Source organism: Canis lupus, chromosome 20 (assembly GCF_011100685.1).
Source record: "Canis lupus familiaris isolate Mischka breed German Shepherd chromosome 20, alternate assembly UU_Cfam_GSD_1.0, whole genome shotgun sequence".
Lineage (NCBI taxonomy): Eukaryota > Metazoa > Chordata > Mammalia > Carnivora > Canidae > Canis > Canis lupus.
This window is the reverse complement of record NC_049241.1, coordinates 40,344,419-40,369,012: the sequence shown is the minus strand read 5'-3', so window position 1 is coordinate 40,369,012 and position 24,594 is coordinate 40,344,419. Positions and strand designations below refer to the sequence as shown.

General features: G+C 47.6%; 2 protein-coding genes across 6 annotated transcripts in view; both read right to left on the bottom strand.

Annotated features, from left to right (window-relative positions):
* Window positions 1-2,836: 2,836 nt before the first annotated feature.
* On the bottom strand, window positions 2,837-8,668 carry C20H3orf62 (chromosome 20 C3orf62 homolog). Of its 3 annotated transcripts, none has more exons than XM_038566455.1 (4): window positions 8,538-8,668; window positions 7,738-8,158; window positions 6,788-6,879; window positions 2,837-5,472 (listed from the first exon to the last, which is right to left on the bottom strand). In XM_038566455.1, exons 2-4 carry the CDS (start codon window positions 8,151-8,153, stop codon window positions 5,204-5,206), a joined length of 777 nt encoding a protein of 258 aa, XP_038422383.1. In that variant the 5' UTR covers window positions 8,154-8,158; window positions 8,538-8,668; the 3' UTR covers window positions 2,837-5,203. The 3 variants fall into 3 exon arrangements, with proteins under 3 accessions (XP_038422383.1, XP_038422384.1, XP_038422382.1); XM_038566456.1 differs by having other exon boundaries at window positions 8,504-8,618; XM_038566454.1 differs by lacking the exon at window positions 8,538-8,668 and having other exon boundaries at window positions 7,738-8,415.
* A 328-nt stretch (window positions 8,669-8,996) lies between these two features.
* The window catches only part of USP4 (ubiquitin specific peptidase 4), a 53,067-nt gene continuing 37,469 nt past the window's right edge, over window positions 8,997-24,594 (bottom strand). For 2 of the 3 annotated variants that reach the window (XM_038566439.1, XM_038566440.1), the window contains 11 exons: window positions 24,395-24,478; window positions 23,393-23,487; window positions 20,905-21,096; window positions 20,178-20,266; window positions 16,651-16,878; window positions 15,299-15,369; window positions 14,918-15,036; window positions 14,411-14,560; window positions 13,276-13,379; window positions 10,195-10,283; window positions 8,997-9,824 (listed from right to left, as the gene is read on the bottom strand). In XM_038566439.1, coding sequence (XP_038422367.1) covers window positions 9,663-9,824; window positions 10,195-10,283; window positions 13,276-13,379; window positions 14,411-14,560; window positions 14,918-15,036; window positions 15,299-15,369; window positions 16,651-16,878; window positions 20,178-20,266; window positions 20,905-21,096; window positions 23,393-23,487; window positions 24,395-24,478 — 1,383 coding nt within the window. In that variant the 3' untranslated portion in view covers window positions 8,997-9,662. Of the gene's footprint in view, window positions 9,825-10,194; window positions 10,284-13,275; window positions 13,380-14,410; window positions 14,561-14,917; window positions 15,037-15,298; window positions 15,370-16,650; window positions 16,879-20,177; window positions 20,267-20,904; window positions 21,097-21,721; window positions 21,819-23,392; window positions 23,488-24,394; window positions 24,479-24,594 lie in introns of those variants that run through there. The other variant, XM_038566441.1, reaches the window with a different exon arrangement.

Here is a 24,594-nt window from a genome sequence, read left to right as displayed (position 1 = left end):
TTTTAATTTTCTCCTACAGCTCCATCTGGAGTAGTGTACTGATGTGTATACTTCTGTTATATCTGCCTTGCTGGATAGGATATAAACTTCAAAAGCAAGAGCAGCATCTGCCTCATCCCTGCTGCATCCTCAGCATCCAGGAGAATGTCTGACACTAATAGACATTTGACAAATACCGAGGGCAGGGATTTCTCGCTCATCATTTGAACAGCCCTATCGCAAAGTCCAGTCTTTCTGGCAAGCCTTTGCATTTTGTCTCAGAAGTTCCAAAGGGCTCCTGATGAGGAGTCTCCTGCATATGCCCTCTTCTCTCCCAGGCCAGGTGCCAGCAACCCCTCTCTACCCAAAGTACCCAGAAAACAATAGCTTTTCTGCCTTTAAAAAGATAGTTGCTTCCTACAAGGATTGAGCAGTTTTGAAAATTTTTTCACACCAGGCCTTAGGCCAAAACTCTTCATCAAATCAGGCATCTTCTAGTCAGCCGAGCACAGACAGTCCTTCCCCACTAGGGCTGGGATCCATCGTCAAGTAGATTTCCTAAGCAAAACTTTGTCTACTCTATAAATATTTAGCTAGAACTTAAAATATTAACATTCTTCCACATGCTCCAGGGAGAAAGCAAATTGCCAGAGCCTCAGACAGTCTTGGGACGAAAGCCTTTTCAATAATGATCTACAGTCAGGTGTGGTGGCCTCCCTTGTTTGCATGCCTTATTCACTGGTCACTGCCATGGTAAATGTTCTGTGCTTCTGTTAGCAGTAGCACTCTGGTACCAGGTGAGCCCCCAGCCTGGCCATTCAGGAAGAGGGAGACTGGCCTGAATCAGGCCTCTTTTGCAAATCCTCTTCCTCAATTTCATTGATCACTAATAGCTCACAACTCCTCTAGTGGGAGGATGGTGATGCTTCCTTATCAGCACATTCCGGGGTGCACAAGGACACATGCGCCCAGGTTGTCTGCTGCCTTCTGCGTCGTCTCCCGACCCCCTTGCAGTTTTCCCTGGGATTAGAAGTAGAGGGTCCAAGGAGGCAGGGCAGGTGCGCCAGGAGGTGGCTCCCCTATTTCCCCAGTGAAGGGGAGCAGGAGGCAGGCTGAGGGGAGCCCAGAGACCCAGAGATGAGAGGGCAGGCCCCAGTGCCTGATTGCACTGGCTGGAGCCACACAGAAGCAGAGGCATACTAACCGTAAGTGCCCCCAGACCTCACTTGGCATGATTTCAGACTCTAGACCCGTGTGGCTAGATAGCCATGCCCAGGAATGTGAACATGGCAATCTGGATGAGGCTGAAGGCAGGGTCAACATTTCCAGCCCATGGCCATCCTCGAATTGTCCTTTTGAAAGAATTGTTGCTCAGCTCTCAGGCCTCAGCTGTGCTCTCTGCTCCTTGCTGACCTTCACTTCAACCATTGGCTCACCTCTCTCCTTTCTCTTATCCCTTCTTCCTCAGCCTTCCCTGCCTGCCCTCCAGCAGGTCCTAGGAGCTTCTATGGACCATCTCCTGCCTTACAAAGTCTTGCCAGCCTGCATATAGAGCTGGTTTCTAGTGGCTAGGGCATGGACACTGGTGGGATGCAGCCAGGGGACCTGGAGACCTCTTACAGGGCTGGATGGGCCCTGCTTTTCACGTGCCTTGTGCTGTGGCTTGAATTTGCAGTTTGTGATGAGCAGGTTCCAAAGCTCCTATTTATTCTTGAGGTTGCCTTGTTACTATTTTGATTCTGCTAATCCAAATCAGTTTGGTGTTTCCATGGAAACAATTCAGTGATTGTTTGGTTTGCCAAGATGAGCTGCGGGGGAGAGAACCAAATGACGTAAAACATTTTTAGTTTCTCAAATATGACTATCATTGTCTCCCCAAGAAGCCTTTGGTCCCAGTCCCCTGAAAACCAGAGGAAGTTTTATTAAAATAAATGTTTTAGACTCTTGTTCCCCTTCTAGCTAAGTCCCTGGAAACCCACTGCCCCAAACTCCTGTCCCGCTGTATATAGATGAGCATACATCTGCCCAGTAAAGCATATGACAAAGGCAGGAACGTCTCCTTGGAGCACCTCAGGGAGCCAGAGATGCAGACAGGAGTCCATATCAGCAGGGAAATGACCATATGGCTATTCCTGTTAATCTGGGACTGGAGTGCCAGAGGTTCAGGGCTAACCTGCTTAAACTGGATGCTGTGTTTCTACAGTGAGGAATAGCTCCTCATTCGAGGATCCCAGGAGGAGTTACCCTTCTGGTAAAGACTTAGCTAAAGCAGTAATATATCTGTCTGTCCAGCCAGGTAGTGCCAGGTCCCTCCCCCATGCTGACCCTTGTTCTCAAGGCTCACAGTCTCCTCTATGGGCAGAAATAATCCTCTCAGTTTTCTAGGGTTAGGGTTAGGCCCCCATTCCCAGCACCCACTTCCTGTGCAAGGACCCTGGGGGATCGTGAATGGAACGTTGAAGAAGGAGCTCCAGACCTAGAGCTTCCAGTCCCTAGGACCCAGCATCCTCAAGGTCAAGATTCTGTGAGTCCTCCCATTGTGGGTCCGGCCTCTGCCCCAGTTTCTGGGGACGGTGAAGGTCAGCTCTGGGCAATTAGCTGGGGAGGAATACCCATGGCTGGTTGGTGTAGATGAGGGCTTTAAGAAGCCATATATATGTGTGTGTGTATACACACACACACACACACACACACACACACATACACACAGCAGATGAATTAGAAAATATGGACAAGGGAAAAAAAGACAAACTCCCTTGTTCTTCCAAAACGATCGCCTGTATACACTGTTCTCACATACACACATCTGTACAAACTGGAGATCAAGCACACTTTTAAAAAACAAATACACTTTACATTTTGGAATAACTTTTAGATTTATAGGAAGGGTTGAGATGAGTTTGTATCTACCCTTCACTCAGCTTCCCCTAATCTTACATAACTGAGGCATATTTGTCAAAGCTAAGAAACATAAATACATGAACTCTAGCCTTTATTTAGACTTCACCAGTTTTTCCATTGTCTTCTGTTCCAGGATACAATCCAGACTACCACAGTGAGATTTAGTCAGTGTGTCTCCTTAGTCAATGTGTCTGTGACAGGTTTTGAGTCTTTGTTCTTCATGCCCTTGACAGTCTGGAGTGCTGGCCAGGCATCCTGCAGAATGCCCCCCAGTCTGGGTTTGTCTAACATTTAGTTTATGATTAGACCAGGGAGATGGGGTCCTGGTAAGAACACAACAGAGGTAGGAGCACCCTTCCCATTGCTCTCTATCATTGATGGTGTTCACCTTCATTTGCTTAGGTGCTATCAGGCTTCCCCATAGAAATCTACTCTTCTTTTCGCTGCTCTGGTCCTTGGAAGTGAGTTACTGAGTCTAGCCTGGCCTCAAGGGGTGATGAAGGGATTGAGGTTGGATTAAGCTCTACCATCTCTATGGGAGACTATCCACATCAACACTTATTATTCGAGTCCTGGCTTTTCTGGATATCAAGTAGACCCCTAGCATGCACACAGCCATTCTTCGTCTGAGCAGGGCAGCCCAGGATGCTGTGAGCATTTCTTCTCATTTGCTCTGGTCCTTCCTGCTAAGGGAGAAGAAAATGATCCCCCACTCCACAGACTGCAAGTGCTTACTGAGGGTGTCCCCCAACCCCTGTGCAGGGACCACAGGGACTGAATGTCAGGTGACCAGGGAGGAGCCTCTGGTTAATCTGGCCCTGCCCTCTGCCTCAGGCAGGGCAACGGTGGCGGCTGCCTTGGCAGGGGAGGCCCATCTCAGGGAGGCCTACCTCGTAAGTGGCCACATCCGCTGAAGGGTGGGTGTGCAGTCTTCACCTGAGAGCCTGCAGGAATCACCAGGCCTGTGTCACTGGCTTTGCAGCCTGCCCTGTGCTGAGGTCTATAGCCTGAAAAACGACCTGGCAAGGGGGCCCCTTGGCCACTGGGCTTTCCTTCCCAGTTCTTTGGGTCTTACAAATAGCCCCTGTGCTAGCCTCCTCACTGCCCCCGCCGTCCTCCCCATGTGAGCCCAGAAGGCAGGCACTTCTCTAAGACTCCGTTTCTGCAAGGCCATCAAAACTTGCCTGATAGCTTATGTTTCCTGAAAGAGCATCATGGGTCTGAGGGGCACCTGGGTGGCTCAGTCAGTGAAGTGTCTGCCCTTAGCTGAGGTCATGATCTCAGGGTGCTGGGATTAAGCCCTGTTCAGGGGCGGGGCTTTTCCTCCCTCCTCCCCTTTGCCCCTCCCCCCAACTCATGCACACACCTTCTTTCTCTCAAATAAAATCTTAAAAAAAAAAAAAAAAGCCACCAAAGAACATCATGGTTTTGAGACATTTGTCAAAATAATTTCTAAGAAAAATAATAATTTCTGAGGATGTCCTTGTCATTTCTGTCCAGAGTTACGGCTGGAGCATCCCTGGTAGGCTTTTGCTGCTCTAACTGACCTCAGGCAGGCAAGTGGCCTGCTTCCTCCCTCACTCCTGCCCATCTTGCCCCAGCAGGGTCAATGCCACTGGAACTACCTATGGCTTCCCGGGTCTCCAGGCCTAGAGTGGGATGCATGAGGGCTCAGGCATGAAGGTAGATAGGCAGGACCTGTGTTTCCCTTTTCCTCCCACTGCCCTTGGCTGGGGGCCCAGGTGTCTGATGTGAGGGATGGTGGCAGGGAGGCCTTCAAGCTACGCAGGGTCAGGGTTAGGGGTGCTGAGGGGAGATTGGTCTGGAAATGAGGAGGGTATGGCCCTCCTTGCAGACAACAGGCAGCCCTGTGTGCAAAGTGAGCAAGGATAGGAGGGCTTGAGGCCATAGTCTGTGCTGGCCTGGGATGGGCTGGTCCCAGAGGGTACACAAAGCCCACCCTGACTGTGGTCCCAGTACTTCTTCAGGGACCCATGGAAAAGAACACCAGGAGACACAGCAGAGGCCCATGGCCAGCACCCACCTTGGGTAAGGGTTGTATTAAACATCAAAAAACACATTTGAGATGCCAAGAAAAGTGAAAAAAAAAAAAAAAAAAAAAAAACACCTACAGTAAGAAACATTTCAAAGCGACAGAATAAAAAAATTGGGCTTTCAGCTCAAAAAGGGACACAAGTGGAAGTTAAAGAAGGTGTGGTAACTCAGATCCTACCAGCCACTTGGCAGTGGCCCCCAGTGACACTGATCACTGTCTGAATGGCAGCCTCCTGCTAGAAAGAACCAAAGCTCCAGTCAACTGTCCTTACTCAATTTGGTATTTGAAAGAGGAGGTCATCAAATTGTAGTCCTCTTCCAAGTCTAGCACAGTCTCAACAATATTGTGATCATCAAAAGCCTGCTTGAGGCTGCCGGGGTCAGTATCCGAGGCCTTCTGAGGGCTCTCGTCCACGAGCAAGGCCCAGGCTTCCTCCCTGAAGGGCGAGTCTTCGCAACGACTGCACACACGGTTCAGCTCATTTTCAAATTCTAGTTTCCCAGCCAACTCTTCAATAGTTCGGATGCTTGTGTGGTCTTTAAAATAAGAACGTTCAGCATTACAATTCCAGTGAGAGGTTTCAGAAGACAGGTCAGGCACAAGTTAAAATCCACATAGGGTGGCCACTCTTCAGAGACTTTGGGACAGGCAGGCTCCCAGGCTGAGTGCCAAATTCTAAGGTGCCCTCACGTCTGGTCCCAGAGTTATTGAGCTCAGCTACCTGCCAGTCCCCAAGGAAAGTGGAAGTGGAAGACTATAGATATACAGGCTTGTCTTGAATCTTAGGGAACAAGATTCATGACAAGCCATGACACATGACACCTGACAAGACATAGTGTGAAAACAATGGAGTCTTTAGGGGAATCAAAATGTTGCCCCTGCTGGCAAGGACTATGGAAGATGGTGAGTGAAGGGAGATACCCTTTAGCTTTCCTCCTGAGGCTGAGGCTGAGGCTACTGGAAGAGACTCCAGGCACTCACATAGTAGCCTGGCAGGTGTCTTATTCTGTGGCCTCAGGGGAGTGACTCCTCTCACCATTCCTCCCTTTCATCGCCTATAACCTAGAGGCCCTTCCAGAGCCAACAGCTTCAGGCTGTTTATCTAATGTGCAGCGTGAGTCATTTGAAGAAAAAAAAAAATACAAAAAATAAATAAAAATAAGAACAGGGCATATATAGTTCGCCTACGGAATGTACAGATGTGTAGGAAAAAACCTCTGGCAGGATATACAGCACTGTTAACAGTGGCTTTCTCTGGGTGCTGGAATTACAGGGGAACTTTGGGCTTCTAAGTTTTCTTCTAATCTTTTTTTTCTTTTTTAGATTTATTTATTTATTATAGACATAGAGAGAGAGGCAGAGACAGAGGAGGAGGGAGAAGCAGGCTCCATGCAGGAGCTGATGTGGGACTCGATCCCAGGTCTCCAGGATCACGCCCTGGGCTGCAGGCGGAGCTAAACCGCTGCGCCACCGGGGCTGCCCCTTTTCTTCTAATCTTGTATTATCTACCCAAGCTGAACCACCACCCACTCACCCCATCTTTGCCTATGTCCTGTCTCCAGATCTAACTCAACCAACTCCTGGTGAACCACTGTCCCTTACATCCAAGGATTCACTGTAAGTAGACATTTATGAAATGACCTGAATCACGTGTGTCTCCATCATGCTATCGGTTCCATGATGGTGCTATGCACACCTGCCCTCGGCAAAACAAATCTACCATGTAGACAGATGAGAACTAAGAGAGTGTTGTTTTTTTGTTTTTTTTTTTTAAAGACATCTGCTGACTCAAGAGCCCGTGTGAAGGAACTATTCTCCCAAGGAGAGGACAGGTCTGGCCTCTGTACTCACCGATCATATCAAGCAGATCTTTTGTGACCTCTTGGCTAGAATTGCTGAGTGGCATGTTTGAGTCAACCTTCAAATCTTTCTCCATATCTTTCCTGTAGCCCCCAGGTGGGAAAAAAAAAAAAAGAAAGAAGGTGGAGAGTTAGAGTCTCAATAAAGTATTGTAGGGAACTCAATGTTAATCTTAAAAACAAAAACATACTGGTAATTTTAAATTGACTCTTGTGCTGTGATTAGAGCAGACAACTGGAAACTGCTAAGTCAGGTAAGTTGACTAGTAGCATCATCCTCAGGACTCATGAGCATCACCAAGGGCGCATTCATGCCTATGAATTTGTTAGAATTGAACCAAGCAAATGGCTTCTTCCTTCTCTGCCTCCAGGGCAGCCAAGATGGCAGGACCTTGAAATTCCAACCCATACGGTCACCCTTGCTCCAAAGGTGCCTAGAACCAGGCAGTTTAAACTGAGTAGGAAGAGGGGCACCTGGCTGGTTCAGTCAGAAGAGCATGTGACTCTTGGCCTTGAGGTGATGAGTTTGATACCACAGTGGATGTAGAGATTATATAAATAAACAAACTTGAAAGTTATCAGGGAGAAAAAAGGTCTAGGGGAGATCTTAACCCAGGGATGGTCTAAAACCTCATCGGGTGGGATGGGGGTGAAGGGAGAAGGATGAAAGAAGTAGGGCCAAGCCATCCCATCCGTCTGGCCTCTCCCTAGTATGCACATTGGAATTAAGGTCTTTGTTTCTGCAGCATAATAAATGAAGTGACTTAGAAATCAGGTTCTCTAACATTCACTACCCCACTGGGAACTGCAAAGTGGTTTCTGGGAATGGTCTGACAGTCCTCAAGGGGAGGCAGAAGCAATGCTACAGACTCAATTTAGGAACTTCAAAATGTTCAGAAGTCAGAGTCCCCTCCTAACTTTTTACAGTCAAATTGGAATCACCTTAGGCTGTCTTTTCTCCAGTTCTCCCCATCTCCCACGGCTCTCCAAAACTGTCTTTCGGGTGCCAAAATGGAGGAGTGCGTCAATACGTTTTCCTTACTGGTCAGAGGTTTTCTTTTCGGGCATAAAGCATGTGGCTTTGCATTCATTGGGGCATGGTTTGGAGCAAAGGCAGGGCTCTCGTTCTCAGGAGCACACGGGACTGGGATGAAAGGAGCTGCGGAGGAGGAGCAGGCTGCCAGTGGGAGCCTCCTGCAGAGAAGCCGGTGCACAGGGAGGGGGGAGGGCGGCACGGCGGCGGCGTCCAGCTCCAGCCTCTGCCGGCCTGAGCATTCCTGGGAATGACTGACGCCTTCAAAGGCCCGGTCAATGGCCGCAGTCAGCTCCTTTCTGCATCTTCTCAGTTTTTCAGACATTTCCCCTAAAAGCGACCACGTCTTTATTATGTAATACATTGGAAATGCACAGAGCAAAACGAGAATAACGTTACAGACTAAGTTGTAAACCACCCCCGAAAGACGCATGTCCCAGAGCTCGATCCACGCCACAGGCCAGTGGCTAGAGGTACCCACACTGCGGGCGCCTTCCTCCCAGGTGGCGGGTGTAGCCCGCGGTTCTCTGGGAGGAACCTGCGATCGGGCGGGAGCCCCAGGGACGCCCGGCCCCGCCTCCCCGGGCTCGGGCCCGCCCTCCCCGCCCGCCCCAGCGGAGGCCCGGCCATGTGTGCAGCCCCCTCGGCCCTCGCCAGCAGCCCGCAGGCGGCCACCTGCCCTCGGCCAGGTCTGCAGCCGCGTCCTCACCCGGCAGTGTGGCCACACTGCCACCCCCGCCAACGGTCGCTGCGCGCGCCCCGGCCGATCACGCGCTCAAGAATGGCGCTCCCTGATCCCCACCCTGCCAAGGTTAAAGGTCAGATAAGAATGCCCGGAGCGACCACCCCACCCCGTTCTTAAAACCCACGCGGCCCGGCCGGGAGCGGAAGCCCATCCCCCCACCCCCACCCCTCCCAGCAAAGGAGGCGGCAGGGACGCGTTGGACAGCGGGTGGGGGTGGGGGCAGCCGGGGCGGGGGTGGGGGTGGGGCCAGGCCGCCCAGAAGGCTGCCGGTGGGGCGGGGATCTCACTTCTTACCAAAGTGGGCAAGAAGGAAAGGTTCCCATTCTCAAGCCAATGTGGAGAGAAACTGGATGGGCTACTGTACCCAGAAGTTTTGTACACCAACTTCTTTTAAGTGGTATGTAATAAAAGCTCCACACCATATCCAACAGTTAATTAATTCATCAAAGATGGTGAGGGACATAACAGAACTGCTAGGTTCCACACGAGATTGAGGGGCAGGAGACCCCAACACCAAATATCTTCATTTCATTAGGGGAGAGAAGGATGGAAATTCCAAGATGGCTCAAAGGGAAACAGAAACAGGCTTCAGGGACTAATTCTGTGGGAATTATAAACCCATCTCAGTGCACAGCAAGGGAGAAGGGGATATCAAGTGAACTTGAGGCTTGGTTTACTGTGGGTAGACTGCTGGGGTGACCAGGAACCAGCACCAGAGTAAGAAATCCAGGAACTCAGGGCAGCCTGCTGTAGGTCTTCATGGCCACCATCCTCAATTACAGTGTTCCTCTCCATTCTTTGGAATTCATCGGCCTTACTCCACTGTGTAGCCCCCCTCCCAACCCCCACATTCCAGCTCTACAGGTCTTACAAAAACTTCTCACCACCTGTTTAAAAAGAAAATAATTCAGCCTCTTGACATAACCCTTCTGAGCAAACAGGGTCTTTTTTTTTTTTCTTCTGCTCATAAAAGAAGGGGATTTCCTCATCTGGTTTTTAGACCAAACACTAGTAGTCTTCAGGGTGTCAAAGATGTTCTCCTGGGGGATTACACTGGTGCTGTGGGGCGGCAGGATCTTGGAGGCAGCATCAGTTGGTGTCCATGCTGCAAGCCTCATCGTCCCCCATGCCCTGCTGTGAGCTGCTTGGGCTTGTCCCTCCTTCAGAGGATCCAGGAAAACTAGCAAGTGAAGGCGTCTTATAAAATTCATCATCTCGACGTTGGTAAAAGAGCACATAAGCTGCTTTTGTCTATAACACAAGAGGGGAAAAAGTTCATTCACTGGTTGGAATTACCATCCACTCTCCCTGGCTTTTCTCTCACTGTTCAAAACCCACTCTCAGAGTTTTGCCATCTTGCCCTGTGCATTCAGACAGAGGCAACAAGGAAGGAGACCCTGCTCAGAGAGTGGGGAAAGGCCGGTACCCTGTGACAGAACCCAGAGAAGAACCTAGCTTCTCATTTAGGAAGGGTCCTGGAAGGAATGGCAGTCAACTCTCTACTACACCCAGCTCCCATTGTCATATCAGGATGACCAAATAACCACCACCCAGGAGGCTCTTCCCAGCTTTAATCCATCATCAAGGTAAGAGGAGGAGCCAAGTATTAGAGCCTACTCACCACTATCTGATCTTCAGAGGCCAGGGACACGTTGCTATCATCAAAATAATACCACTTCCCGTTCAGTTTGTTCTTCGCATATGCAGTATCTGCCAAGTCAACAAAGAAAATACCTCTAGCAATCACCAGAGAACTAATCTGGCTAGTTTATTAGACTTGCACTAAACAATAAAACTCTAAAAACACAAAACATAGGCCCTGAAATTAAGAATAATTTACAGGGCAGCCCTGGTGGCTCAACAGTTTAGCGCCGCCTGCAGCCCAGGGTGTGATCCTGGAGACCCGGGATTGAGTCCCACGTGGGGCTCCCTGCATGGAGCCTGCTTCTCCCTCTGCCTGTGTCTCTGCCTCTCTCTCTCTCTCTGTGTCTCTCAAGAATAAATAAATAAAATCTTAAAAAAAAAAGAGAATAATTTACAAATACAACCAAGATAAACTAATTTTTTTTTTTTTTTTTTGAAATCTGTTCTTTCTTGAAAAGAGTAAAAATGGGGCACCTGGGTGGCTCAGTTGATTAAAGCATCTGACTCTTGATTTCAGTTCAGGTCATGATCTCAGAGTTGTGAGTTCAAGCCCTGCATCAGGTTCTATGCTGGGTAAGAAGCCTGCCTAGGATTCTCTTTTTGCCTCCCATCTCTTTCTCCCCTCCCACTCCCACTCTTAAAAAAAAAACAAAAACAAACAAACAAAAAAAAAACGGCAAAAATGGAGTTGTCACAGACCAAGGCTTTTTAAACTGTTAATTTTGGGAAACTAATCAAACAGAGAAATCAGTATCAATCTTCAGGATGGCTATAAGTAATAATCCAGAGCCAAGGACCCATAAAAGCTGATGAAGTTTAAGATTTAAGCAAAATGGCTTTCAAAAGAACAGACCAAATCAAACTCCACTTGGTCCAGGTAGATGGCTACTACTGCCTCTTCCTGCCTCCAGAGTCTCTGGGGTAATCCCAGTGAGGGATACACTGGGCGTTCAGGCTTGCAGAGCTGGGATGTGAACAAGATGGCTTAAATTTTATCTTTCTCTGAGAATCAAAGTCTGTGGCTGGGTAACAATTCCTCACAGTGGTCCAAGCCTTCCCCACAGCCAACACTTTCTATCTTGATTTTATACTATTCTCCAGCAGGATGTTTGTAAACAGCAATCCCAGCAGCAATGAGTAATTCCTTGCCCACCCCACCCTCTACCCCAGACTCTACAAAATGACTGTAATGGAGAACTGGCTGTTAGTCTCCACCTGCTGCATGACGCTGGGCCAGCCATTTAACTCTCCAGTGAGGACTGGAGTGCCTACTGCAGAGATGAAGAACACAGGAAAAGGTGCCAAGGACCTGTCCCTACATTTGGCATTACAGTAATAATGATGGCTCTCAATCCTGGAGTTCCAACTGTGGACCTAATGTGGGTCCTCAGGCAACCAGCCTGATCTCATGGACGAGAGAGAACACCGAAGGATATGGAGGCTAAGGAACTTGCCCAAGTGGTATGTTTATATACTAAAACTTTTAAAAGTTATTTCATTTGGCATGCATGAACACAGATCCCAAAATTAATTCTGGAAAATTAATTTTTCTGGAAAAAAGCTGCATTAAGTGCTGCAGGGTATGATGTGATGAGGGATCACCAATAGCCATTCTAGGAGAGCCCCAACTTTCAAACAGGCACAATTTTATTTCCTAGCCTCTCCTAAAGCTACATGTAACCACGTGCCCAGTTACAAGCTAATGAAATGTCCACAGAAGAGCTGAGGGGGGACTTCTAGGAGGCTGCCTTAAAGGCGGAAGGCTGCGCCCATTTTTCTCTTCTTCTGATAGTGTGCAATGTAGACATGAGGGCCAGACACTGAGCAGCCATCCTGAGCCATGAGGTGATACAGTAAAAATGGAGGGGCGAGAAAGCAGACTGCTGGGCTGAGAGAAAAAGTGTCACAGTATAGGGAAGAGGTCTGAAGCTTAGGGAAGTTCTATAATTTATTGTTGAATGTAAAAGGAACTGAAACCTCCTGTGCGGCCATCTCTGGGGTCCTAACACTGGGTGTAGTGGCAGTTGTCATGGTGTAGATGCAGCAGAGATGTGAAGAAACCCAGCTCTTCACTTCAAGCATCACTAACACCTTTCCACAAACAAGTAACAAAATATACGAAGTCTTTTCATTAAAAAAGAAAATGTCCAGCGGCACCTGAGTGGCTCAGAGGTTAAGCATCCAACTCTTGGTTTTGGCTCAGGTCATGACCTCAGGATCATGAGATCGAGCCCTGCATCAGGCTACACACTCAGTGCGGGGGTCTGCTGGAGATTCCCTCTCCCTCCGTCCCTCCCCATCGCAAGTGCTGGTTCTCTCTAAAATAAATAAATAAATAAATAAATAAATAAATAAATAAATAAATAAATAAATAAATAGTTTAAAACAAAACGAAACAAAAACCTACACATTCTAGACATTTTGGAAGATAAGGTAGAGCAAAGAGAAAGTTTCGTTGATTTTTGCTTTAATATAGTTGTGATATGAGCTTCTACAGTGATATGAGTTTGAACACGTCATGGGCATTTCCCCATGTTTATTGTTTTTTTTTTTGCAATGGCGGTGTTCTCGTCCATCAAGTAGGTGGACAGCAGTGCCAACTGTTGGCTTACCAACACAGCTACTAAGTTTTCACTGTTATAAATAGGGGAATCTTTGTGCATTAAGCTTTTTCCCAATGTCAAGTACTTTCCTTAGGATAGATTCCCAGAGGTCGGAATTACTTGGATTCAAGAATATGAAGACTGGGGTGCCTGGCTGGCTCAGTTGGTGGAGCAAGGGACTCTTGATCCTGGGGTCATGAGTTCAAGCCCCATGTTGGGTGTAGAGACCATTTAAAACTAAAATCTGGGGGGGGGAGCCCCATCCCTACCCCCAAAAAAGAAAGAAAAAGAATGGAGAAGCAGCAGTAGTTTGGACCAAGCCTGAAACCTTGACACTTGAGGCCTGAAGGACTAAAGATAAAGTACTGAGGGCAGGGCCTGGCACACAGGAAGAGACCAGTGAGACTGGCCACAGGCATTTCAACATGTCAGAGATGGCAGATGCCAGTACTTACAGTGGCCAACTCCCATGGCTCCGTAATGATTAGACACGGCAATGAGGTCGTACACATAAGGCCTTGCCGACAGGTCACATACAAACTCGGACATGTTCAGAGCTCTGAGCACAAAACACAAAAATGGCCTTTACTGCATCAAACTAGAGAAAGCAGCTGGAGTAACCCAGCAACCCCTTCTCTGCACTAGGCTAGGACACAGGGAAGCAGAAACAGTAACTACATCAGGAATGGACAGCCAGGCTGCGTGGCAGGGGCCCTGTGGGCTCGTCTGACCACTGGCCTATGCAGGCTGGAGAGAAGTTGCCCGGCTAGCTCCAAGCACCAAGCTAGCACCAGTAAGGAAGGGCTCTGGGCATGGAGAAGAGGGCTGCAGCAACTATGTAGGAAGGGCAATTAGGATCAAAATTACAGTTGATGCCATAAAAATTTAAATACCAAAAGAGGCCCCAGAAAACTTTTCTCCCCAACATTTTAGTTTGAAAATTTTAAACACACAGAGAAGTTAAATTTTACAACAAATCCTCCTGTACCACCACCCAGGTTCTCCCACTGACACGTCTATACTCCATGCATCTACCTTCACTCCCACTACCCAGTGAGCATTTTAAAATCTGCATTTGGCAGACGAACTCTTATAAGGCTGGCTTCCTTTTCTGTGTCAGTTACACTCTGCATCCTGGGACCCAGGAACACAGGGAGTTAGTCAATCCCACTCTCTGCCCCAGGAACAAGACAGTTGGATCTGCATCTCCACTGCAGCCCCCAGTTATCCAATTCTCCTCAGCTGAGCACGCTCTGGTTGCTTCATCACCCAGTTAATGAGAAGCAGTACTGTATCTGTGCTGTCCAGCTGAGACCAGGCTCCCTGGGACTAATGACGGATGGGAGGCCCGGTTCAGAGAGCAGAAATGATTAGCCTCACTCTGAGCCTGGAAAGTGCTTCTGTAGGACAATCTTTTCGCCAAAGGTAGGAGGATGGGGAGAGGGGTGAACCCAAGTCCAACTGCCTAAAGCCCAGCAACATGCATCCTAATGCAGAAATGTCTTTGGTGACAAAACTCTCAGCAAATCAGTGCCCAAGTCTTCTGCCTACTTTTGAATTCTCCTAAGAACTTGCAGCTCAGGGACCCACCTGACTGGGAATTCCACGACTGTGTCAAGCTTATCCCTCCAGTATCTATTGTAGGAGAAACGTTTGAGGTGGACTACCAGGATCTTCGGCAAGGACCACAGGTCAAACTTCTTAGTGGCCTGTTGATGCTTCTTACAGTTGGGACAATACCTGCAGAGAAAAGAGAAACCTCCATTTACTGGGGCTGTGGGGGATGGGACCAGGGCCCCTGAGCACCCAAGCACACAGGCATAGCCACAATCCCACAGCATCCTTTCCTGTACTTAGCATGATTGCTTCAGGGTGGGGTGTGTGTGTGTATGTCTAAGCCACCTTCTGAAAAGGAGGCATGACTTTCTTAGTCTGGAAAATAATTTGCACAGACAGACTGTGATATAGGGTCAATGTAAAGAAGTGACAGTGGCACATTTCCCCACCCTCAAAAAAGGATTTTTGTGTACACAGATGGCCCCAGCAGATCAGTGCAGGGTGCATGGGGGCCCCCACCCAGACTGGGGAGCTGCATACCAGGGGTCATGCTCCCCAAGGGTCTCCATGGTGGTGAAGAGCTCAATGCAGTCTCTCAGGGCCACGGCAGTCTTCTTCTTCTTCTGAGGCTGCAACATGCTCATGTGCTTCTCATAGGCCTGTGAGGGAAAAAAAGTGCTGACTTCTGGTGGGGAAATGAGTTCTTACCAGGTTAAGCCACAACCTCACAAACTTCCATGCTTAGAATATAATATACTTTCTGGAGCCTCTGAACATAACGTGACAAAATCTTTAAGTGGTTTCCATTCTCAGTCTGAACAGAATTTGTTAAATTGCCGGAGAACTGGTGAGAGTGACCCAAATATACAGCCAGAGCAGAAGCCAGCACTGCTTCACGACGAAGAATCCCGAGTCACGTACCTCAGACTCTTGCTCATCGTAATACAGGCTCCGGGTCTCACTGTCCCAATCAATGGCCAGTGTGGATCGAGCTGTGGAGGAGGACCACAGTGTTACTCATTATTAATGACCAGCAACAGGAAAGGCTCTTCAAGTGACAGGAGTGAAAAGAAAACACTCAAGCTGCATCATCAACTCTTGCTCACCCATCACCAGCCACAGCAAGAGCAATGCTCAGCCCTGAGCCAGCCAGATCTGAACCCTTGGACCCCTAAATCCTTTGGCAAAGATTTCCTCAATGCCATAGTTAAGTTCCAGGGGTGCTAACCATATGGGCTACTGAAAAGCAGAAGTTAAGATAAAGTCACAGCGACGAGACTCATCTTCCCATCTTAACTCATGGGAAAGCTGACAAAATAATGAAACGCCTGTTTTGAGACAATGGGTATCAGGCAGAGGCACAGTGCCACCCCCAAGAGAAGGAAAACAAACAAGGTGAAGCCTACACCAGCGCAGATTACTCCCTGCGGGCACTTTCCAGGCCCCAGCATGCGACAGAAGGGGAAGGAGATGGGAAGACCGAGGTGGGGAACCAAAGACTGGAGTTCGAGAAGGTGCCTAGAATTTGCAAGGCATTGGACAAGAGAATGAGGCTCCTGCACAGAGAGGCAAGAGCTGCAGGGACAGGGAGACAAAGACACAAAGACCCGAAAACACGTCAATAAAGCTGATATGAAAACAAATTTTTAAAGAGATCTGAGGAAAAAGAAAGGGAATGAAAGAAAGCGAATTTATTTTCCAGTGAAGGAGACACAGTAATGCTTCCAGGCAGGAGTCTTCACCATCCTCTCGGGCTCTCCACACAATGCACATCCTGCTGGGAAGCCTCTTCCATGTGCACAGCAGCCCCCTTCACGGCTCCAGCTAACAAACAGCCCATGAAATCCATGACCACCATCTAGACGGGTCATATGTCATGAGCAGTCTTATGGAAGAAAAGAAATAGGCATGTAGTCTCATAAGTGAGAGGATTCTGGGGAAACGCTGCCATGTGGGAGGCATGAGAAGTGTTATCAATCCAGAGCAAAGGTCCTGAGGGTAGTGGCAGTGGAGGGAGAGCTCACTTCCATCTAACGTCATCGAGGACCAGAGGGACAAGCCTGACAAGATGGCTGGGGCAGGGGTCAAGTCTCTGAAACAGAGACCAGTTAGGGAGCTTTAAGCCAAGGCCCACATGCATGTCTGTTCCTGAAGCTACAGGGAGATGGTGAGAGCCCAGCGCATCGAATACTGAGAGCAAAGAGGATTTTCAAACAGATTCTAAGCAATCCTACAACCCAAACCCAGTTTGAAAAGTTGAAGAAAGTACTTACAGTTGAGTTTAAGTAGTTTTCCATCAGTCGCAAGGGAATTTATGTCAGCTGTCCCATAGGAGTTCACAAGGCTGAAGGTAAAAAGCCTTTTTGGGCAGGGCTGGCCTTTGACTTTCTTTTGGGTGGTCTCCTCATGGTCACCTCCTAGCTCGTCTTCCCCACTGTCTTCTGTTTCTGAGAGCTGCTCTTTGCCTTCTTCCTGATGCTCCATTTCTTCTTCGTCTTCTCCTGGCATACAAATGAAAACCCATGCATATATAATTTGCCAACATTTCAATGCTAAAAATTTACTTTTATACCTAATTATGGTACTTCCTTCCAGATTTTGTTCTTTGCATGTGAAACCACATCTAGCCCTTTATGAGGCACCTGAATTCACCCTCACCCCAAGCTGGTGAGAGAGGCAGAGTGGGCCCTGCTAACCTGTGATAAGGAAGCATGGGCCCGGGAAAGCTTACTGAGGCCCCCAAAGGCACGAGATGAGTCAGCAGGCCCACCTGTCCTAAATGTGGGCCCCTCCACGCCTGGTACTTTACTGGGCTTCACCCCACATCCTCAGACTCTTTCAACTTTGTCACTTGATCCACAGAGAAAAAAGGACCAGAGTGGTTTAGAAACAATTTAAATGTCAATTTAAAAAGTATTACTATGATCACAAATACTAAGTTAAAGCTTCAGTTCCTCTTCAAGAAACATGCTGGCTGGCCCTTCAACAAGTAGTCAGTGACTGTGGCTCAGGTACAGGTGCCAGGTTGGGTTCCGGGGACATAGCAGACACAGTCCTCCCCACTTTACCCGCCCTTATTCATTTGAGATGGTAGAATTTCAAGAATTTTTTTAAGTTGATTGATTTATTTTTTTAGTTATCTCTACACACAATGTGGGCCTGAACTCATGACCCTGAGATCAAGTCCCATGCTCTTCCGTCTGAGCCAGCCAGGTAGCCCTCAAGAGTTTTATAGGCATTCTAGAGACATTATACTGATGAGTAAATTTCCCAGGTATTTCCAGAGAACTGGTATCTGTGGCTGCACTAAGACGACCCATGAATATGTTCATCGCACTGTTTTGCTGTTGGGCCAAAGGGAAAAGTGAGGGCATTGGATAAGTAATTTCAACAAAGATGGGACAGCTCCAAGAGGTGATGGAAAAGTAACAGGAGAAGAAAACATTTAAAACATGAAGTTTATATACTTGGACAAGATGAGTAGACATGGAAACTCCAAGGAAAAGAGGATGTTCTAACATAAGAATCCTCTTTTTCTTTTTTTAAAGATTTTATTTATTTATTCACGAGAGACACACAGAGAGAGGCAAGAGACACAGGCAGAGGGAGAAGCAGGTTCCATGCAGGGAGCCCAACATGGGACTCGATCCTGGGTCTCCAGGATCATGCCCTGGGCTGAAGGTGGTGCTAAACCACTGAGCCACCCGGGCTGCCCAAGAATCCTCTTTTAAAGACAGTCTGCCTCAGCAGTGTTCACAAGGAAAGACAAGTCAGGTCCAAGACAACACAGCACTTTCCTCTCAGGCCACAGAAATAACACAGCCGTGGATGAGGGTGTGACATGGGTCCCCGTCAGTACCATTCTTAAATAGCCAGCTGGCATAAGCCCCATACTCACAGACATTCTGTTTCCAAGACCAGCTAACTTGGTCAGAGACGGATGGAGGCTCTGCCTCTTTTACACCCAGGTGGGCCTGCCCCGCTCCCAAACCAGCAAGTGGAAAGCCTGCTCTACCCAATTACCTCTCTGAGAGGAACACAGCCAAAACCTGCTTCAGGCCCACTCAGTGAACAAACAGAGCCCTGAAACTATAAACTGTGTTTCCTGGCTGTGTCACTGGCTACCAGCTACTTAGACAACCTCAGGAAGCTTCTGCTAATGCAGTCAGAATTAAATACCAAGAAATGTATATCACAGGATGAGAAAAGAAAGCAGAGTCCACTGAAAGCAGCCACCCAAGATCGCTCAGAGAATCAGTAGGAGACAGCCACAGAGGCCTGATGAGGAGCCATGGCAGTAAAGACATTAGAAGTATTTTGTATTTCAACATTAAATGGAGTTCAAAGTCTACGCACCAAGACTCAGTTAAAGGATTCAAAAGAAGGCAGTGGGCAGCCTGGGTGGCTCAGCGGTTTAGCGCCGCCTTCAGCCTGGGGCGTGATCCTGGAGACCCGGGATCGAGTCCCACATCGGGCTCCCTGCATGGGGCGGCTTCTCCCTCTGCCTGTGTACACTCTACCTCTCTCTGTTCTGACAAAACTGATAGACAAAATGTCTAAAAAGCTAGGCTAATTGTAACAAGAGCAAATATTTACATGGTATGATTATTATTAATTGAGCGCCTATTACATGCCATACTTTAACCCACATTATCTCATTAAGTTATAACCTCAACTGTGAAAAAGTTATTATCCCATTCTGCAGATGAGTTCAGAGGAATGAGGCAACTTGAAGTCCACCCCACACTTTAAGCTAGGAATCACAGTGCTTTAACTGACAGAACGCCAAGAACCCACGATCCAGGGTCTGCTCAGAAACTGCCACAGCCACTCTGACATCTCTGCACATGGGACCTATGTACAAAACACGCTCTTATTCATCCCTAGTGGGAGAATATATTCTAGGCAAGAATAACATTATGACTATACTAAATACCATAAAATACAATTTGCAATATCCACTGAGGATGGAGCCTTGTGGGCATTATTCCTAATGTCCCCTCTCATTTTCCAGGACTGTGTGTGTGTTGGAGAAATCTGAGCAATTGAATTTGCAACTGAAAATGTATGGCATTAACTTGGAGAACATTTGTGGTTTTACAGTGATAAATCCACTAAGTTACCTAGGCCCCCAAAAGAAGAGTGACAACCTGAGCTCCCCAGACAAGTATGAGCTTGTGGGCATTTGGCCACGGGAGGATGGCAAGGGCTCTGGGTTTCCTGCAACCAGCCTATCCTACCTTTTTGCACACTGTGGCTCTCTTCATTCTTGAAACAGGAGCTATCTAGAGTCAGCTATCACCTGTAGCTTCCTGGGTAGAAAGAAATACTCAAGAGAAACAGCCTCTGCCCTGACTGGCTGGCCAGGACTCCTGTCCTTTCCAGAGGTATTGCCACACCAGAGTGATGGGTAAGGGCCAAGGTAATAGATCTTCAGATAGATGCCAGGCCATGGAGGCGGTCAAGGGCTAGCTAAGCACCTACTCGGAAATTCCAACAGACTAAAATCAAATCCTAACTGCCCCATGACCCTAGGCAAGTCACTCAGTTCTGTGAGGTTAACTCTGCCTACGGTTAAACCCAGCCTACATGTCTAAGCAGAATCCATAGAGAGCTGAAGCTAGAGAACAGACGCTGGCAGCATAGAGCAATGTGATGGAGCTCCCAGGGTCTGCCCTCCAGCCAGAGCCCTCATCCAGCCTTAGCGCCTCCCTCTCTTGTGTGCACCACATCTTTGGAAGAAGGGGGAGGTCGGGAGGGATTTGGTCAGTCATAGCCCCACAGCATGGTGAGTGCTCACCTTCACAGCTGCCCCTGGAGCCATTGCAGGCCCCCGGCTCCAAGGGCGAGCTGCCAGACTCCTCAGGCAAAGGCTGTTTGATATAGCGGCTGGAAAAAAAGAAAGAAAAGGAATTATTTGTTAGCTGTAACATTTACCTGTTTTTCTCTACTACTCAGATACATGTGGTTCACAATGGACATACAGCTATTCACAAAGCAATTCAGGTACATAAAAGAAATAATAAAATGATAAAATCACATGATAGCTCCATATTTTAAGAAATTTAGAGGAACCCAAAAATAAGATGTTTAAATACCAAGTCACTGAAGACTGAATCTTCTATGAATGCCTGTTTCAAGTCATTTATGAATGTCACATGGCACCATCATTAAAAGAAATATTTCTCAGTAACATTAGAATGACAGCAGAGTATTTTGGAAACTGTATTCAAACACAAACTGACATCAAAGCACTAGATAGCTTAAACCAAGTGACTAACAAGTGACAGATATGATTCCAGGGATCACAGAGGAAATATAGGTCCCCAGTATCATGTTGCATAAGATGTGCCAGATGCCCTGTCCCAAGAGCACCTGTCCCGGCCCTCCCAGGGGCTGGCCCAACTGCATTTTCATAGGAATGAGGACCCAGGTACAACAGAGGCACTCTGCAAGAGGGCAGTCACTACTATGACTGGGCCCATCATGATTTTAGGAAATAAGCAAAACACATTCCTGACACCAACCTGATACGCTCACAGACAGCCTGGTACAAGGACTCGAGGGTTAGCTTGTGCTTGGCAACAGAAACCAGGAGTGGCTGCCCATATAGCACCGCCCCAGAGGAAGTACTTGATGGCCTGGACTTCCTTTCCCTGAAGTAGACTGGAAGTGTCACACATTCAGAGCCATCAGCAGAGGTGCTGCAGACCTCGTACCTGTGTCAATCACATGAAAGGGTACCTTCAGCAGTGGATCACATGAACAGCAGAAATCTGAGCTGCAGTTACATGGTGGCCAGGACTGTGGTTACTGGGACAAACCATACCTCAGCATAAAAGGTGGATAAACCATTTCCAAGATGATTCTAGAAACTGGGTCAGCAATCCTAAGGGTCATTGTCAGCAAAACATGAACCTACATAACCCAGGACTTGGGGCTAACATGATTCTCTTTCCCCCAACCAGGGCCTCAACTCTGTGGTCCTTCAAATGGGACTCAACACAGATGACAGGTGTCATCCAGACCATCACTGCAGACACAGAGGTGGGGGGGACAGGGGGCTGGCCACCAAGTTCATCTTTTGTCACCAAGGAGTCAACTTGTAAAAAGGTATTCCTAAGTGCCCTGACCTTTAATAAAACCAAGTATCATACAAGAATGTATACCTAAAATAGTAGGCAAAGGTTCTTTATTTCAAATGAGGAAACAAATTTATAAAACTGTTTGCCATCTTTGTTCAAAAACATTGAAATTAAAGAATCATATTTAATTTTTTAAAAATTAGAGATAACCAAAGAAAATGCTAAATACAAATCAATGATTTTGAAAAATATGTCTTACTTAGTGAATACATGGGATTGAGGAGATTTATAGATGTTTTATCCTGGAACAGATGTTACCAAAATTGCTGGCAACCGACTGTAGTCTTTCCCTCTTCCTATAGGGGGAGACACAAACTTACTGATTCAATTTTTGAAAACTATAAACACACACACACACAGACACAGACACACACACACACACACACACACACCCCTCCCCAGATGCCTGGCAAACAATCCTAAATGAAGTATGTGCAGGAGTCCTAGGAAAAACTAAAAAAAAAAAAAAAAAAAAAAAATGACCAAAGTGTGCTCTAGGTACAGACCCTATTGTCCAGGATCAGGGACAAGAACATGGTCTTGGAGAGAGCCTGGCCCAAATTCCAGGTCTGTCGCTGTCACTTTCTGGCTGCTCTAACGGGGCCAAGTGCTCCCTCTGACTCCGCTTACTCAGTAAACAATGGAATTACCCACCTTATGGGACAGCCATGAGAATTCAGTAACTTTTAGCACAGTCTACCACTTGTTCAAAAAATATTAGTACAAGTGTGTTTTCATGACAATTACCAATTCATCTTTAAAATAATTGTTTCCTGACGGTTGGCACTCAGCACTCTACAAATTCTTTTGTTGGTGGTGGTTTGCCAAGCTCCCCATATGGCAATGTCCCAGTTCCTCTAAACTCTGGTGTGTGTAAACATTAATTTCCAAATTGAGGGGAGATGCTTTCAGGACTTGGGATCAGAAATGGACAGCCTTAGCCTGATGCCCAGCATGAGCCCTGGTGTCTCTGTTTGTAAAGTGAGTGAAGATGGCTGTGATTGGGAGGCAGCCTGCATAAGTGTGAACAGAACTAGGATCTTGGATGTGGTCAAGAAGTACTCTTTTTAGAGTGATCTAGAAGTCACCGGCCTGAAAACTTAAAGGGAAGGAAATACCTCCTCTGTGCACTGCATTCCTCAACCAAAACAAATCCTAAAAACCTTTCTCAGCAGAGGACAAGTTTCCAGTGAGAGAGAATGAGGGAGAAAGAGCATGGCTATGGTCTACATTCAAGCTTCCCTGAGCAAGTGGCTGTCAGGGAGCGCAGGCAAGCTCATATTGCACTCTACCCAATCTGGGAGAGGGACACACAAAATTACAGGGCCCTAAAGAGGACCTGGGAGGGGCCCAGGGGGCCACAGGAACTGGCAGTGTACTATCCCCACATGGATGAGAAAAATAAGTCTCAGAGCTTACATGATTTTAGAAGAGAAAAAGACTGTTTCTATCAACTCTCCCTGTCACTCTGAGATGGCACCTGCTAAAGGAGCCATGGCCTACCACATCCCTTCTCTCACCTTCCCATGGCCCCTTACATAGCTGTTAACTCTTCTTGAGAAAGAAATTTCTGATAGCAAGACCATCTGTGGAACCATTAAATAGGCTTTCTTAACAGGTAGTAATTGTTGACAAAAGGCTATGTCCATGCTGAAGAGAATTATCTGGAATGTCTAGCTCTGAAGTGCCAGGAAGTGCTTAGCACATTGATGGCTGCCCACAATTCTCTGAACATCCATCCTATGCACCCAGGAGTCAGGGCAAATCTACATGAGCACTGACTACCAAATCTTCTGCTCTAGAGACACCTATAAGGCAAAGCCTCTAGGATGTTTCCTTGGACGCTGCAGCAGAAACCACAAGTACTCACACAAAAATGTCATCCCGAGGCATGATGTGGTTTAAACCTTCATCCATTTGGAAAATTTTGTGGAACCGGTGATTATATACATCTGTGACCACCATCTAAGAATCAACAGTAACAGAAAGATTACAGGATGGGTAAGAGCTTCTACATAAAACACAGGAGCCAATGAAAACGATGTGCTGCCACACGGTGGTCTCCAGAGAGACCACCATGCAACCAGCCCCAGAATTCAGGGGCCAAAACCCAGAAGAACAGCATGAATGCCACCAGCAGAAAACATGCTGGCAACATCTGTCCTGATGTTTACAATGGGACCTTCCCTCAAGTGGCAGTAATGGTGGGGAGTAAGTGCTGACCAAATACTAGTACTCATCCAGAAACCTCTGGAGTGTCCCCCAGGGCCAAGAGTCTTGAAACCATCTTCAGCACATGGCTGAACACACCAAACCCTAACTATGCAAGTACCTAAAACTAGCAGGGGTGCAAGGGGAGTGGGGCTGAGAAGGGGCACTGACCAGGGCTGAGACTCAGACTATACAGGAGGATGGGGCGGGGGCGGGGGGTTCTTCACTTTCCCCACCTCCACACAGGGCCAGGCTGAGTGGAAAGTCCTGTGAGGGCAGTTGCTTTTAAATACAGATTTCTATCAAGAATATGACATTGTCACTCCAGACTTACAGAATTTAGTGTAGGAAAGAACTTCCAGCTTTCTCATACTACAGAAGAGGACATGTGGCAAGGGGCAGGAAAGCTGAAAGCAGAACCCTACTCCTGGCCCTCTGGCTAGTGTGCCATCAATGAGGAGAAACAGTGTTCCCCATGGCTGAAGGGACAGTCTCAGCTGCAGTGTGCAGTGAATGAGGGCCAGGACTGAGGCATCCACATATAATCACGTTTGTGCTGGCCAATAAGAACTTCCCGCTCAAAATGGGCACAAGTTTGAAAATACAGAGCAAAGGACTACAAAGTGGCCCCAGCAGACCAATTGCCACTGACCACCCTTACATTTTCTGCAGCAACGCCGGACAGCCTGGAAAGAGCCTCACACAGGTCAGACACGGCCCCCATCAATGGCACGACCACACGGTACTGCAAATAGAAAGATGGGAGGGGTGACAAGGGTGCTTGGCAAAGGGTAGATGAGCTGGGATGAGCAGGCATCAAGAGTGCAAACATGACCTCTTTCCTAAGAACAGCGTACATGA